This window comes from Hyperoodon ampullatus, assembly GCF_949752795.1.
Source record: "Hyperoodon ampullatus genome assembly, chromosome: 18".
NCBI lineage: Eukaryota > Metazoa > Chordata > Mammalia > Artiodactyla > Ziphiidae > Hyperoodon > Hyperoodon ampullatus.
In genome coordinates this window covers 28,262,257-28,276,662 of record NC_136931.1, presented here as the reverse complement: position 1 = coordinate 28,276,662, position 14,406 = coordinate 28,262,257, and the positions used below count along the sequence as shown (strand labels likewise).

At 41.3% G+C, this 14,406-nt stretch overlaps 1 protein-coding gene across 1 annotated transcript in view; it reads right to left on the bottom strand.

The window, feature by feature from the left end:
- PSME3IP1 (proteasome activator subunit 3 interacting protein 1) overlaps positions 1–4,258 on the bottom strand; it is a gene marked incomplete at its 5' end in the record, with an annotated part of 36,096 nt that extends 31,838 nt beyond the window's left edge. Inside the window, 4 exons of the mRNA XM_079723350.1 lie at positions 2,136–2,289; positions 2,703–2,801; positions 3,298–3,439; positions 4,247–4,258. Coding sequence (XP_079579476.1) covers positions 2,136–2,289; positions 2,703–2,801; positions 3,298–3,439; positions 4,247–4,258 — 407 coding nt within the window. The remainder of the gene's footprint in view (positions 1–2,135; positions 2,290–2,702; positions 2,802–3,297; positions 3,440–4,246) is intronic.
- Positions 4,259–14,406: the final 10,148 nt, after the last annotated feature.

The following is a 14,406-nucleotide window of genomic DNA, read 5'->3' as shown; positions in this document are numbered from 1 at the left end:
GTAATATATTTTTCTTTAGAGGAAAAAGCCAGGTGCCTGAAACAATGCAATACATATATCAGCCCATCTCAGATATATCAATGCATAATATCATCCTGGGGTCACCACGGAACAGAGTTCGGGAGGGAAGCTTCAGAAAAATCAAGCTCAATCCTACAGTTGGGATGGAGGTGTGACTTTCCATCAACTCCTATCTTAGTGTTATACCAGAATTCCACGAGAAGAACTGGGACTTGAAGCCAGGTCTTTCGCTACCAGTTCAGAGCAGGCTTTGTGGCACCGTGCTGCCGCCTTATCTCGATCACCGTCAGTCACCTTGTCTTAAACCAGATCCCTGGGAATCTGTGCACATTTTTTCCTTCATAACTTTTTAATGGAACCTATTGCACACTCTCTGCAAAAAATACCAACTAGCACATACACACAGTCATATCATCAATCTTGGAGGTAAAGCCTGCTCAGTCACACTAGTGAGGTTATTCAACATACAAGCATGAAATACTCAAATTAGCTTTCTCACAGAAGGAAAAAGCTAAGGTGGCCCTTTTAACCTCTCCTATGAGTCATTCATTAATATATTCACATATATACTGAGAACTTACTATATGCCAAGCACTGGAGAAATCAGTGGTGATCAAGTCCTTGTTCTTATGGAGCTTACTTTATATTCCAGCAATAATGAAGCACACAAACCAGTAAGCATATAAATTAAGATTTTCAGGTAGTGACAGAGACCATTAAAAAAATGACATTATAGGGCTTCCCTGGTGGTGCAGTGGTTGAGAGTCTGCCTGCCAATGCAGGGGACACGGGTTTGTGCCCCGGTCTGGGAAGATCCCACATGCAGTGGAGCGGCTAGGCCCGTGAGCCATGGCCGCTGAGCCTGCGCGTCCGGAGCCTGTGCTCCGCAACGGGAGAGGCCACAACAGTGAGGCCCGCGTACTGCAAAAAAAAATAATTAAAAAAATAAAAAATAATAAATGACATTATAGTCAGTGATGGGTGTGGGTACAATTTTAGATGGGGTGCTCTATGAGTAACGGAGCTGAGACCCAAGTGTCATGAAATGCCAGCCTTGTAAACTGTGAGGGCAGAGCATTCCAGGCTGAGGAAATAGCAAATGCCTCACAGAGCTCAGTATGAGAGGAACATAAAGAAGGCCAGTAGGCTGGAGTATAGTAAACAGGAGGAAGAGTAGTTCAAGATACAACAGGGTGGTGGGTTGGCCAAAATCATGCAGAGCCTTGTAGGACCTGGTAAAGAATGCAGACTTAAGACTAAATGCAACAGGAAGCCACTAATGTTTCAAACAGGAAAGTGATATGATCTCACGTATGTTTTCAAAAGTTCCCCAGACTATTGTCTAGAGAATGGATTGTGGGGGAGGACAGCAGAAGCAGAGACAATTAGATGGTCACAGTAGTCCAGAGAAGGTCTACGACAACTGCAGTGGCAGCAGAGAAAGCAAGAAATGCAAGATTTGGAGTACATTTTGGAGGTAGTTTTTGGCCCAGGCACCTGGGGGTATAGGAGTACCATTACTGAGATTGGGAAGACCAGAAAAAGAAGAGATTGGGAGTGGGGTGGGGAGGGAGGTGGTGTGATGAGGGTCGGGGTAATGAGGCACGGAATTGAGAATTTTGATTCAGCCAAGTTACATCTAGGATGTCTATTAAGACATTCAAGTGGATGCCAAAAAGGCAATAGTGAACCAAAGCAAAGTTCTCTTGGATGCTTTCTCTACCCACCTATGGGGACAAACCAGGCTGTGTCTGTAGGGAAGGTCTTACAAAGGACACAGGAGGGCTGCTAAACATTTCCTTTTAAAATGTAGAAGCCAGTTTCTCCCCTGGATGAGGTTCACTGCATCGCCCACCTGTTTCAGAGTCTAATCCCACAAGGCAAGAATACCCTGGTTCTGACTATCAGGATTTAGGCCTTTAGTTAATCCTAAAGGATCTGGACTTTTGATTGCAACAGATTCCTGCACCCAACATAACTCTACATATCACTACCAGTTATTCAGAGTCCTAGGAACATCAGTGTTGAAAGGGAACTAGAGATCACCAGGCAGAAGACCCTCATCCTACTTATGAAGAAACTAAAATGCATAGATGTTGATGAGAAACTGACACCTTATACATTCCTCACAAAGTACAAAGGATATTCTGTATTCCTTCAGTTCTTTCAGTTCTTCTTCTCTTCGCTGCTTTTCTATTAGTTCCTGCTGCCGAGAAACCTCATCAAGGAAGTTGGTCTCATCTTCGTCTAAGCCTCTTACCATGTTTTCTGAGGAAATAATTAAACAAGGAACACTTAACAGGCTAAAGTAAAAATATAGTCAAATAAGAATTTTCCTTGTCCTATTTTTTAATAAATAGCAGATACTTCAGGGGATTAGAAGAAAGAATTTGTAAACACCAAAGCTTTTGGATAACATGACATAAAATCAAGGCATCTCTCCCATTACTAGATATTAGCATAAAATTAAAATGGGTATCTTGAGTTCTAAACAAAAATGTTCATTGTGGTCTAGATGGTAGAAAGTTGTCTCTTTTCCACCAAATGAGCATCTAAAGACAATTTTATCTAAAGATAATCAAGACAATTTCATGGCTGGTTAATAAAAGTGTTGCACAGGGCAAAAGCGCACCAAAAAGGCCCTGCAGAGTCCCTTGGACACTGTGTTTTCTGAAGCTTACTGAATTTGAACTGTTCTTCATACTCCTGCTGCTTCCTATCTTTCTGTTCCTGTAGCCTTTCATATAGAGACCGAGGGTCATAAACCTCCTCTGGGCATTCTGAAAGAAAGGGAGGGGGAAAATTCATACTTTAGAATCCTTTCATATTATTTTGGAATCACAAAGGATTTTAAAGATAAAGTCAAGTCTCTGCATGATCTGAGGGCAAAGATAACACAAAAATAGTACAAAGTCCACAGCTTCCCTTTGGACCTCAGAGAGGGGCCAGCAGTTCTCAAAGCCAACTATCAATGTTAATAGGCCCATGGCCTGAGACAGTTAACTGGATGAGGGATCCACCCAAACCCTGCATGGTAGCAGCAGTCTCAGCTGTTCAGATCCTGGATCCACCTGAACAGATGGAATAGACTAGCGGAATCTCCTGGAAGACAGTGTGGCAGAGTGGAAAAGGCAAAGATGTGAGGACCCTGGTTCTGCTCCCAGCTATGGAGACCTTACACAGGTCCCTTGAGCCTCAGTTTCTCTACTCTAAAGCGAAGACATTAATACCCACTTTGCAGGGTTGTAAGGATTAAAGGTCTACAAGCCTCTATACCTTCTGGATCTTCAGGTTTTCGAACTTTCTCCCATTCTTCTTGCCTCCTTTTGCGCCGTTCATCTAATTCTGCCTCAGACACAAACCTCTTTTTGATAACAAGGTTACCATCATCCCCTCCATCCATAATGGAACAATCAGTCTACAAAAAAAAAAAAACCATTTCAAGTGAGAACTGCAATTAAAATTCTAAAGAGAAACAAGAAGATTGAGCTCTGTCTCCCCCAGCAATAGACTACCTCAAAATTCCTTTCAACCTTGAATTGAGAAACCCTCAAGCAGTTTAATTTACAGACCATTGATGAAAGCACATGATTACATTTTCCTAATGTATCAAGTAGTTTTATCAACATCTATGTTATCTACAAACTCAGTGAGAGGACCTGGAATAATTCTCATGATATGCCACAGTAAATTTTACATTCCAGATTTTTCTCTGTCCCTCTAATATACACAAATTGGCCTCCTGGGCGCGCTGACATTGTTCCTTCTTGAAATTCCTGTTTCAGGGATATTACACCACCTTGATTCACCTGTTTTTATTTCCAAGTAGATTCCGAAAGAAGAAACTCGGATATTCAAGGAGGCTTAGAGATGAGTCTAGTCCATTCAGCAGGGAAGTGATATGCCTAGAGGCACACAGACCACGAGTGGAGAAAGTAAGACTAGAAGAACCCAGATCTCCCCACTTCAGGTTCCATGTCCTCTGTAGTCTACTAAAATGACTCCTCTTTCATCTCTTCCTGACCTTCCTCCCTGTAAACTCCAAATCTGCCCCAGTTAAGATTCTATCCTCCATCCTTCTTTTTTCTCATTCCCACAATCACCTCAACCACTTTATGTACTTTAGGCCCAGAGAAGTTAGGTCATTTGTCTAAGGTGATAAAGGTGGTGAATGGTGGAGCTGAGAATCAAAGCCAGGCCTGAGAGCAAAAATTCATATTCTTACCCACTTCACCATACCCCTTCCCAGAAACCAGGGATCCTCCTTGAGAAGAAGGACATGTCAATTTCAGCTTTCTTCCTATATCAAATTCCAGTGCTGAGAATGTTCATGAAACATTTTTCTCTAGTAAAGATGAAAATGGAAACTGAGAAAATAAATCCAAACATGCAGAACAAAAGAATAGTCTCCGCCTAAATCCTACTGTTGAAATTTAGTTCAACGAAACAACAATGAGAAAATTTTTAAATTTACTAGAAAGAAAACCAAATCAATTGACAGAAGCTGTTGCTCCCACCTAAAGCCCACAACCTGGACACTTCTGATTTAGCATTACTTGATGTCTCCAGCCAGAGGCCTACTACAGAGACAGAATTGTTCTGTCTCTGTGACCATGCCAAAAATTCCTCAAGTTCTGCATAATGACCTCTTATGGAACAAGAGCCAACATTTTCTTAAATCTCTCTGGCAGAGAAAACATCAACTATGTAGAACTCTAATGGATGGGAGAGACATATTGGGCCCTCAATGTCCCCTTTCTTAGCTGTAGCTCTCCTTTCTCACCCTAAATTGGCTGTCCTCTCACACTTATTTCCTGGTAAATAATTCAGAGTGCAACGGGTCCTTAGAGCCCACCTCAAACAATTCTCCATCTGGCAGCAGAACCCACCATCCATACCCAGGAGATTTTCATCCAACCCATACTTTAAAACTGTACTCCCTTCCAGGCAGCTGACTCTCTCTCTGAGCAGATCTGACTAGTAGGATAGTTCTTCCTTAAACTGAACTGAAATCTGTCTCCCTATAAATTCCACACACAGGTTCAATCCCCTGGGACTACACAAAAGGAGCCAAATCCCTTTTTCAACATGACAATGCTGCAGTTGTTTGAAGACAACTCCCAGTTTCCTCCTAATTTGTCGCTTTTCTAGGTCAAACATTTCTAGTTCCTTTAATCTTATAAAATAGAGAATAAAAGTGTCTCAAAGCAGTGAACTTAACAAATTGCACATGATTTAAACCTGGGAAATAAATTTTAGGATATGGTAATGCAACTGGTATGCCAACAAATGCATCTCTTCACTCTCATTACACTTAAAAAATGAAAATATTAATACTGAAAGAACTCTTCTAAAAGGCCAAAATAAAAACCTAGAATCTTACATGCTTCAATCTAAATAAGAATTCAGAGACTCTTAAGATTATTCTTATAATGTAAAATTAAGGAAGTAAAACCATTTATTTAATTTTATAGCCTGTTGAGTTTTTGGAAAAAGAAGAACCTACCTTCATTTAACTTTAACAAAGATCCCTGAAACTCAAGGGGCAGAGCCTTTAGGATACATGTAAACAAGGGTTTGAATTTGAAACAGAAACTCTAGAAAAATAAGAATCTTCCCAACATTTATCAATTACTTTTGGGAAAAGACAAATTTATGGGATTCCAAGACATTCTTACTCTCCTTTTCATCAATCTTTTTCTCAAAAGTGTTAGAATTCGGGACTTCCCTGGTGGCGCAGTGGTTAAGAATCCGCCTGCCGAGGCAGGGGACACGGGTCGATCCCTGGTCCGGGAAGATCCCACATGCCATGGAGCAACTAAGTCCGTGTGCCACAACTACTGAGCCCAAATGCCACAACTACTGAAGCCCGCACGCCTAGAGCCCGTGCTCTGCAACAAGAGAAGCCACCACAATCAGAAACCCGCGCACCTCAACGAAGAGTAGCCCCCACTCACCACAACTAGAGAAAGCCTGCACACAGCAACAAAAACCCAACGCAGCCAATAAATAAATAAATAAAGAGATTTTTTTAAAAAGTGTTAGAATTCAATTTCTACCCAAAGAGTTTAGCCTGTACTATTTCCCCATCTTTCACAAATAAGGACAAAATCAAGGATCACCGTTGGCTAATGAAAATGAAAACAAGGCAGAAACACATCAAAAAAAGGAAATTTAAAGACAATGGATTTAGAATTTGACAGAGAAACTCTACTTCTCTCAAAGGGTTGATTTCCTGAGAAAACACTCACACAGTAAAAACTAATGAACACTTGTAAAAAATCTGTTCTTTATTTTATTTTTTAAATAAATTTATTTTTTAGTTAGTAGTTTGTGGGCTCCAGAGCACAGGCTCAATAGTTGTGGCGCACAGGCTTAGTTGCTCCGTGGCGTGTGGGATCTTCCCAGACCAGGGCTTAAACCCGTGTCCCCTGCATTGGCAGGCGGGTTCTTAACCACTACGCCACCAGGGAAGTCCAAAACTCTATTCTTTAAAGCTAATATAATCCTGACATTCCCTCATTCCCAAAATAAAACTAGATGGCCACACCTAATTATAATAAATTTCTGTGAGTTTAAAAGGGCCAAGACTAAACCATAGACTGCTTTATCCATCTCTTTCTTCAATTAGCACATCTTCTGTAGGTCCTCATTCCCTGGCACTTCAACTACTGTTGTTCCCTTCTTGCCTTCAATGCCACCAGTGGCCCTCTGGCTAATTAATTTTTATATTAGGAGAGGTTAAAGTACACAAAATGTTCATGAACAAGTGGTCATACTCTGGAGTATTCTGGATAATATTCAGAATATTTCTTCTCCAGAAATATTCAGGTCTTTTCAGGATTCAAAACTTCACTGTCAATAAATATTGCCAAGAAGTCAGCTTAACTTCAGACACCTTTCACTACAACCTAATCTAATTCAACCAATATATAACAAATACCTTCTGTTGCAGTCTCCTTACAAGAGGTAATGATACAGGTAATGATGAAGACTACAGACTCTGAGATCAAGAGACCTCGGTTCTGCCACTTATAAGTTGTATGATCCTGGACAAGTCACTTAACTCCTCTGAGCCTTAGTTTCCCAATCCACAGACTGCACTCACCAACGGGGATTAAAATAGTACTGCACAACATAAAGCTTTTGTGAGGATAACAAGAGAATTCATGTAAAGCACTTAGCACAGTGTTTGGCACCTGCTTAAAAACGCTTTGAAAGGTTTGCCATTACTTCAAAGTGCTATGCTAAGCTCTGGTTATGGGAGTGAGAGAAATACTGTCTGCACTCAAGGAGTGCAGGAGAAATAAATCAGTGATATAAACAACCATGATATGTGAAGTGGGAAAGGGACCACAACAGAGATTAGGAAAAACGTACATGTAAACATATTTGGTAATTCTATATTTCCCCTTTACTGTGGTTCTCTCTTTTACTGTTTTATTATTAATTCAATTTAAATAAACTCAACATTATGCTGAATGCTGAACTGTGTCCAGCACTGTGCCAAATTCTATGGGGTGATAAAGAAAATAAACTTTAAGAGTTAGTACTCTTGCACTAGTTAATACCAGATTAATAGTGTATGTAATGAATTACCAAAGTGAACAGTACAGGTATGAGGCAGTAGTAATGAAGGGCACAAACATGGATCAATCAAGTTTCCCAGGCTGAAAACCTGGGCATGTATCTAGACTCCTTTTTCCTTTTTCTCTTACATGCCACCAGTCTCCAAGTTCTGTTATTTCTACCTCATAATGATCTCTTTCTAATTCATCCTCTCCTTTAAGAGTCCTTTCTTTTCTAATCTCTTATTTTCAGGGCCTCATCTTGCATAAACTACTGCAGGAGCATTCCATTAGTCTCCCTGTTTCTCCTCTGGCCCCCATTCCAGCTATTTATTACTCTACTATAGCACTTACCCATTGTGTTTTATCATTTATGACTATTCCAACAGCCCTTTTTATTCACAGTGCTTATCAGCACAGTGTCTGCCATACGTTAAATATAAAGACATACTTACTGAATAAACCAACCATGGAGAGGATTTGAAGAATTTGGGCAGGGAGGAATGCTCTCACATGAATATTCTTAGATACTGTCCAATGTAAATTATAGAAAATGGTAGTCATTAAACAAATATTCACCAAAGCGTCTTTGTCCCATAGGGAATTCTATTTAAACACTATACAACTTGTGCAATAGGAAACACAAGACCAAAGATTACATCACGTTACTATATTAGATAACTGACGTCTTCTTCAAGAATAACTCTTGTGGGACTTCCCTGGTGGTGCAGTGGTTAAGAATCCACCTGCCGACACAGGGGACACAGGGTTCGAGCCCTGGTCTGGGAAGATCCCACATGCCACGGAGCAACTAAGCCCATACACCACAACTACTGAGCCTGCACTCTAGAGCCCACGAGCCACAACTACTGAGCCCGTGTGCCGCAACTACTGAAGCCCATGCGCCTAGAGCCCGTGCTCCTCAACAAGAGGGGCCACCACAATGAGAAGCCCGTGCACCGCAAGGAAGAGTAGCCCCTGCTCGCTGCAACTACAGAAAGCCCGTGCGCAGCGATGAAGACCCAACGCAGCCAAAAATAAATAAATAATTTATTTAAAAAAAAAAACTCTTGCTACTTTCCTTTAATTTCAACTGACTAAAAAAATGCTCTCACACTAAGCAATAAATATTTCCCACACAAAGCATTTTTCTCTGGAGAGTCCAGCATTCACTGACTGTTTATTCTGCATTAGAAAGGTGATGAGTACCCACAACTTACCTTCTTCTGGAAGTAGACAGAGAAACCAGAAATTAAAGTGTCTCTTTCAAATTCCTACAGCCTATCTAAATTTTCACAAGTCTCTTATTTTCCTCTTTGTTTGCTAGAATAATTTAAAACAAAACACAAACAAACAAAAGCCCAGGGGTCTGGGGATCTAATTATATAAATTCATTTAGGGATGAAGAGGATTTACATTGAGAATACTTATTTTGTCCTTACTGTGTTTAATTTTAGAAAGAATAAATGCTGCCAACTTTCCTTTACTCACATAGCTTTTCTGCATGGTGACTCAAGTTTAATTATCAAATTAAACATTACATTATTTTTAAAAGGATTATTTAAGTTCTTCAAATAGGGAATTCATGGAAAACCAAAACCATGCCAAAATCACTTTGTCCCAACTTAAAAGTTTCAAACTGATGCAAAGAGTTTTCAAATTTGCTTGACAGCCAAAGAAACAGAGTTCTTATATTTCAAGCTGAAGTAAATGTTAAACACTGCACTACTGTATTTGTACTGGAGACTGTAGTATTTAATTTCCAGGTTGGTGGGACAGAATGGACTCATACATACCATGCTACACAAGTTTTAAAAAACAAAACTTACACTGCTGCTCCCAAAATAATTGCCACTGCTGACCTGAAAATTATTCCATTTAGCTCGTGCCATGATACAAATTAATGAGATCTGGTTTCCTATGGAACTGAATTTTGTGGTGGCAGACTACCTAAGTGTTTACACACTAGCCACCATACCCTCCTAATTTCTAACATTAGATACACTGTACGTGTAAAAATACACCAGGGAGGATCAGATCTCTGTGTTACAGTGCTCTAAGGCTTCCCTTTGGGGAGCAAAAACAATAGGCCAATCTACTTTCTTTCTGTCAGTAAATATACTTAAGTACTGCTCTTCCAACATTTTTATCCTGATGTTCAAGTCACATGGGATTTCAAAACGCAGGACAGCAACTAAGAGGAATTTGCCATCTGGCAAACTCAAAAATATTCCAAATAAAGACTGCTTTCTGGCCAGAAGACACTTCTACCAAGCTACAGCAGTTCAGATCAAGCCAACTTTCCCTGTATTATAAAACTTCAGGGACTCCCCTGGTGGCGCAGTGGTTAAGAATCCGCCTGCCAAGGCAGGGGACACGGGTTCTATCCCTGACCTGGGAAGATCCCACATGCCACGGAGCAACTAAGCCCATGCGCCACAACTACTGAAGCCCACGTGCCTAGAGCCCGTGCTCTGCAACCAGAGAAGCCACAGCAATGAGAAGCCCACGCACCGCAACCAAGAGTAGCCCCCACTCACAGCAACCAGAGAAAGCCCACAGGCAGCAATGAAGACCCAACGCAGCCAAAAATAAATAAATAAATAAATAAATAAAACTTCAGAGAATGACAACTGCTAACAGAGAACACTTTGTCAGCACTTATTACTAGACAAAGTAATCCTTAGTCACTCTTCTAACCCTGAGGCTTATTTAACCTACTCCACTAGCAAAGGAGACTAAAGAATCTCAAAATGAGGGTACACCATAAGCAATGTAATTCATATTTAGAATGTTTACTATAAAGAGCAATTTGAAGTAAACTTCTGGTTGTCTAGGCATCTAAAAAACACATAAAGTTAAAAGTTAAAAAAAAAATCTGAATATACATTTATCTTTCCATAGCACAAGAACAAAATCTCATCATATGTGCATTTACCCTGAATTCATCTATATCCACTGGAAGAAAAAAAGAGAGAACTTAAATATTGGTTCCCTTAGCTGATTCTCAGCTCCCCAATTCATGTGTGCCTCTCAGAGTATAAACACTTCCCTCACTATGTGTGATTCTAATATTAGTTATATATTTTTACACATTGTGATTCCTAAATGCAAACCAACTACTTCATCTGGGACTCAAAGGAAGAAAAACAGCATCTGTTTCAAAGTTGGAGGAAAATCTGGCCATGCTGGAATTTTGCTGCACTGGTATACCTACATCCAACACGGTGCCTCCCTAAAAGTTTTTCGAGGATAGCTATGATTACACACTATTTTACGATCTGGGCTAACTCTGGAACCTAACCCACACTAAATCATACTCCTTCCCACCCCCACCCTCCAGGCTTTATGTATCTCCTCTCTTAAGGCCAAATTTAAAAAAGAAAAAAAAAGATTTTACATTACACCAATCATACAAGGCCCACTAACTCATTCAGCTGTATTTCTGAAGTAAATCTTTACAGGGAACCTATTATGTGCAAGGCACAGTGCTAGGTAGTAAACTGGCACTACTTTTTAGCAAGTGAGGAACTTGCATTCAATAAAAGAGATAAGGTTGGTACATGAGCAATCTAAGGAAATGTAGAATGAGGTTAAATGCTCTAAGAGAATAGAAGTTAGATAAGGAAGACTAGAAAAAAAGCACAGGGGAAGCTTAATTTTGCAGCTATGACACTGCACAGTGAAAAGTGGTGGAAGTTTTAGATATATTAAGAAAAATAATCTTTAACTCAAGTTTGCCTGAAATGACATATTTCACACTCTAAAATCAAAATCAAAGGGGGCCTTCATTTCCAGAAATAGTGGGCTAGGTAATTGAGACCAAACCCCTACCTCTATGATTAGTAAAACTGGAAGAATTTTTTAAAATAATTTTTAAACAAATAGAAAAGCTAACAAGATGGTAAAGAATTTGGCCAAAAACCCAAGACAAGGTGAAAACCAGATTAAGTCCAATATTCAAACTGGTTTTCATCCCAAGGATTTCTCTGATCTTGAAAGCTGCTGTTTTGGTGCCCTTGTGAAGCAAAACTCAAAAGCAGGGAGCCCAACCAGGGTGTGCGGAGTTTGATAATCACCTCTTTCTCCATCTTAATCTGGTACCCCAAAGAGCTACACCATGAAGGTAAAGGTGAACTGGTAAGAAAAAAAGCAGGAATAATGGGTAACAGAAACAGACCCAAAGGAAATTCACGTTCCCAAAGGAATTAACACATATAGATTACAAAACAACTACGCTTACCATGTTTAAAGAAATAAAAACCAAGCCTCAAAATTAATAGCAGAGAATAAGAAACTGTAAGACAGTGGCATGGCACATTTGAAAAGAAAAAAAAATAGAACTTCAGTAACTAAAACATGCAATAACTGAATTTAAGATTGCAACAGATGAGTTTAGTAACAGGTTAGAAATAACCTATGAGAGAATTAATAAAGAATAAATTATCCAGAATATAGTATAGAAAAATAAAAAGAGTAAGAGGCATAAAGAAGAGAGTGAGGGCTTCCCAGGTGGCGCAGTGGTTGAGAATCTGCCTGCCAATGCAGGGGACACGGGTTCGAGCCCTGGTCTGGGAAGATCCCACATGCCACAGAGCAACTAGGCCCGTGAGCCACAACTACTGAGCCTGCATGTCTGGAGCCTGTGCTCCGCAACAAGAGGGGCCGCGATAGTGAGAGGCCCACGCACTGCGATGAAGAGTGGCCCCTAGCCGCAACTAGAGAAAGCCCTTGCACAGAAAAGAAGACCCAACACAGCCAAAAATAAAAATAAATTAATTTAAAAAAAAAAAAAAAAAAAAAAGAAGAGAGTGAAAAGGTCTATGTTAAGTCAATAAAGAAGGAAGATAAACAACAGGGCAGAAGCAATACATGAATATAAAATGGCTGAGAATTTTACAGAACAATGAAAGACACCAATCCACAGATTAATAAGTGTAATAAACACCAAACTGAACAGAAACAAATCCATAGTTGCATACATCATAATGAAAATGCAGAAAACCAAACACAAGGACAAAATAATCTGTAAAACGCATCCTATAGTAAAAAGTGACAGAGATCATATTTGAGAATTAAGACAAAGTATGTACAAAAGGTGATCAACAGTGAGCACACTGAAATTGTTTAATTTAGCTGCCACCAAGACATAATTGCACACAACTGAGTCTACGGCTGAACCATGCACTTAAATTACTTCATTTATCAGATACGTGGTTTTCAATTTCTGAAAATTGAAGCTTGATTCAATCAATTGAAGCTGCTTCAATCAAGCAGCAGCTTGATTCTAACTAAAACAGCAAGATTCTTAGAAGCTAAAGGTAAACACTGTTAACCAGGTAAATGGTATTGACATAATTCTTCCTTTCTTACAACCACGAAGAATTTCTCACCTGAGGCACCAAGACCTCAGGTGAGAAAGATAATTGGGCAGCCTCAGCTTTCAGACCCTTACAAATTGTTAACCTCGAGCTCTATTTGAAAGACTGTACAAGCTGCCTTTACCTCAGCTCAATTGCTTGTTATCAAAAAGGGGCCTACACACTAATTCCTCTCAAGGGTTTCAAAAGCAGTGCCTTCCAAACCATTTAACGGGGTCCTTGTTAACACAGCAATAAGGCAAACAGCTGAATGAATTATCAACAAATCTTACCCAACAGCTGGTACATTGGGAATTCTGACCACCAGACCCGCACTTGGCTTCCTGGGTCCCACCCAACACCCCAGTCCGACTATCTGGGGTGGGGTCCGAAAATATGCATTTTAAAAGGGCCGCAGAAGCTCTTGTTTTCTACTAGTTTAAGAACCAGTGCTCTGAACGAATAGGTCTCCCCCTTTCCCGCCATGCGCACTGACATTCACCTGGGCCAGCAACTCTCAAACAAGACGCTTCAACCCGCGCGGTCTTAGTTTCCTAAGTTTTCTGCAAAACGAGCACACCGGTTTGTTTTCTATTAGAAGAAAATGCGCTGAGCACATCTACTGGTACATGGTACATAATAAATGTTTCTTCTCCTGCACTAATTCTGTGACCCAATCATTTCCCACCAGGCACCCCCCACATCTCCTGAGTAGCCTGGAGCCGTTCCAAGACCTCTGGGATAGAGCCCGCTCCTCACCTGGAGCCTGGGTGGCCCCACCTGACAGAAAAGGTAGAGGGGAGCCGACTAGAGGCCCAAAGTCCCAGTACCGCTTGAAAGGGTCGGCATCCTCCTCCACAGGACCTGAAGGCATTCCCGCGGGCTCCCTCGGCTTCCCTCAGGCTGGGCCCCGCAAGCCCCTGTCCCCGGTGACTCAGAACACTGGGCGAGAGAGCGGACTGAGGGCAGACCTGGCCCCAAACCTCCCACCAAACGCAGCCCCTCACCTCCGGAGCGAGGAAGCAGGAGCCCAGGTCTCGCTGCCTGGCCAGGGCCCAGGCCGCACTCACTTACCAGCGTGTGGGAGGCGAGACCCCCTCACCTCGGCGGCGCCCACCCCAAACCGCCACCGCAAGGGCCGTTCGCTCTTCAGTAAAAAGAAACAGAAAGAAAGTAAAAACAGAAAAAAAGCAAGAAAATAGCCTTTGCTTTTATATTTCTTTCGACCCTCCCGAGCTTCCTTTACCTCACCGCCACAACACAGCTCCGCCCCCCTTCCGGCAGCGTAACCCAATCCGCACCTCTCTTCCTCCCCAGGAGACAGATGGAAATCCGGTCCCTGGAAAGCTAGCGGGAGAGACTTGATTGGGCCATTCACACTTCAGCAAGGGGATTGGCCAGCTCCCTCGAGGGGGGCGGGCCGAGCGGCGATGTCACGTGACATGGTCTCTGAAAGA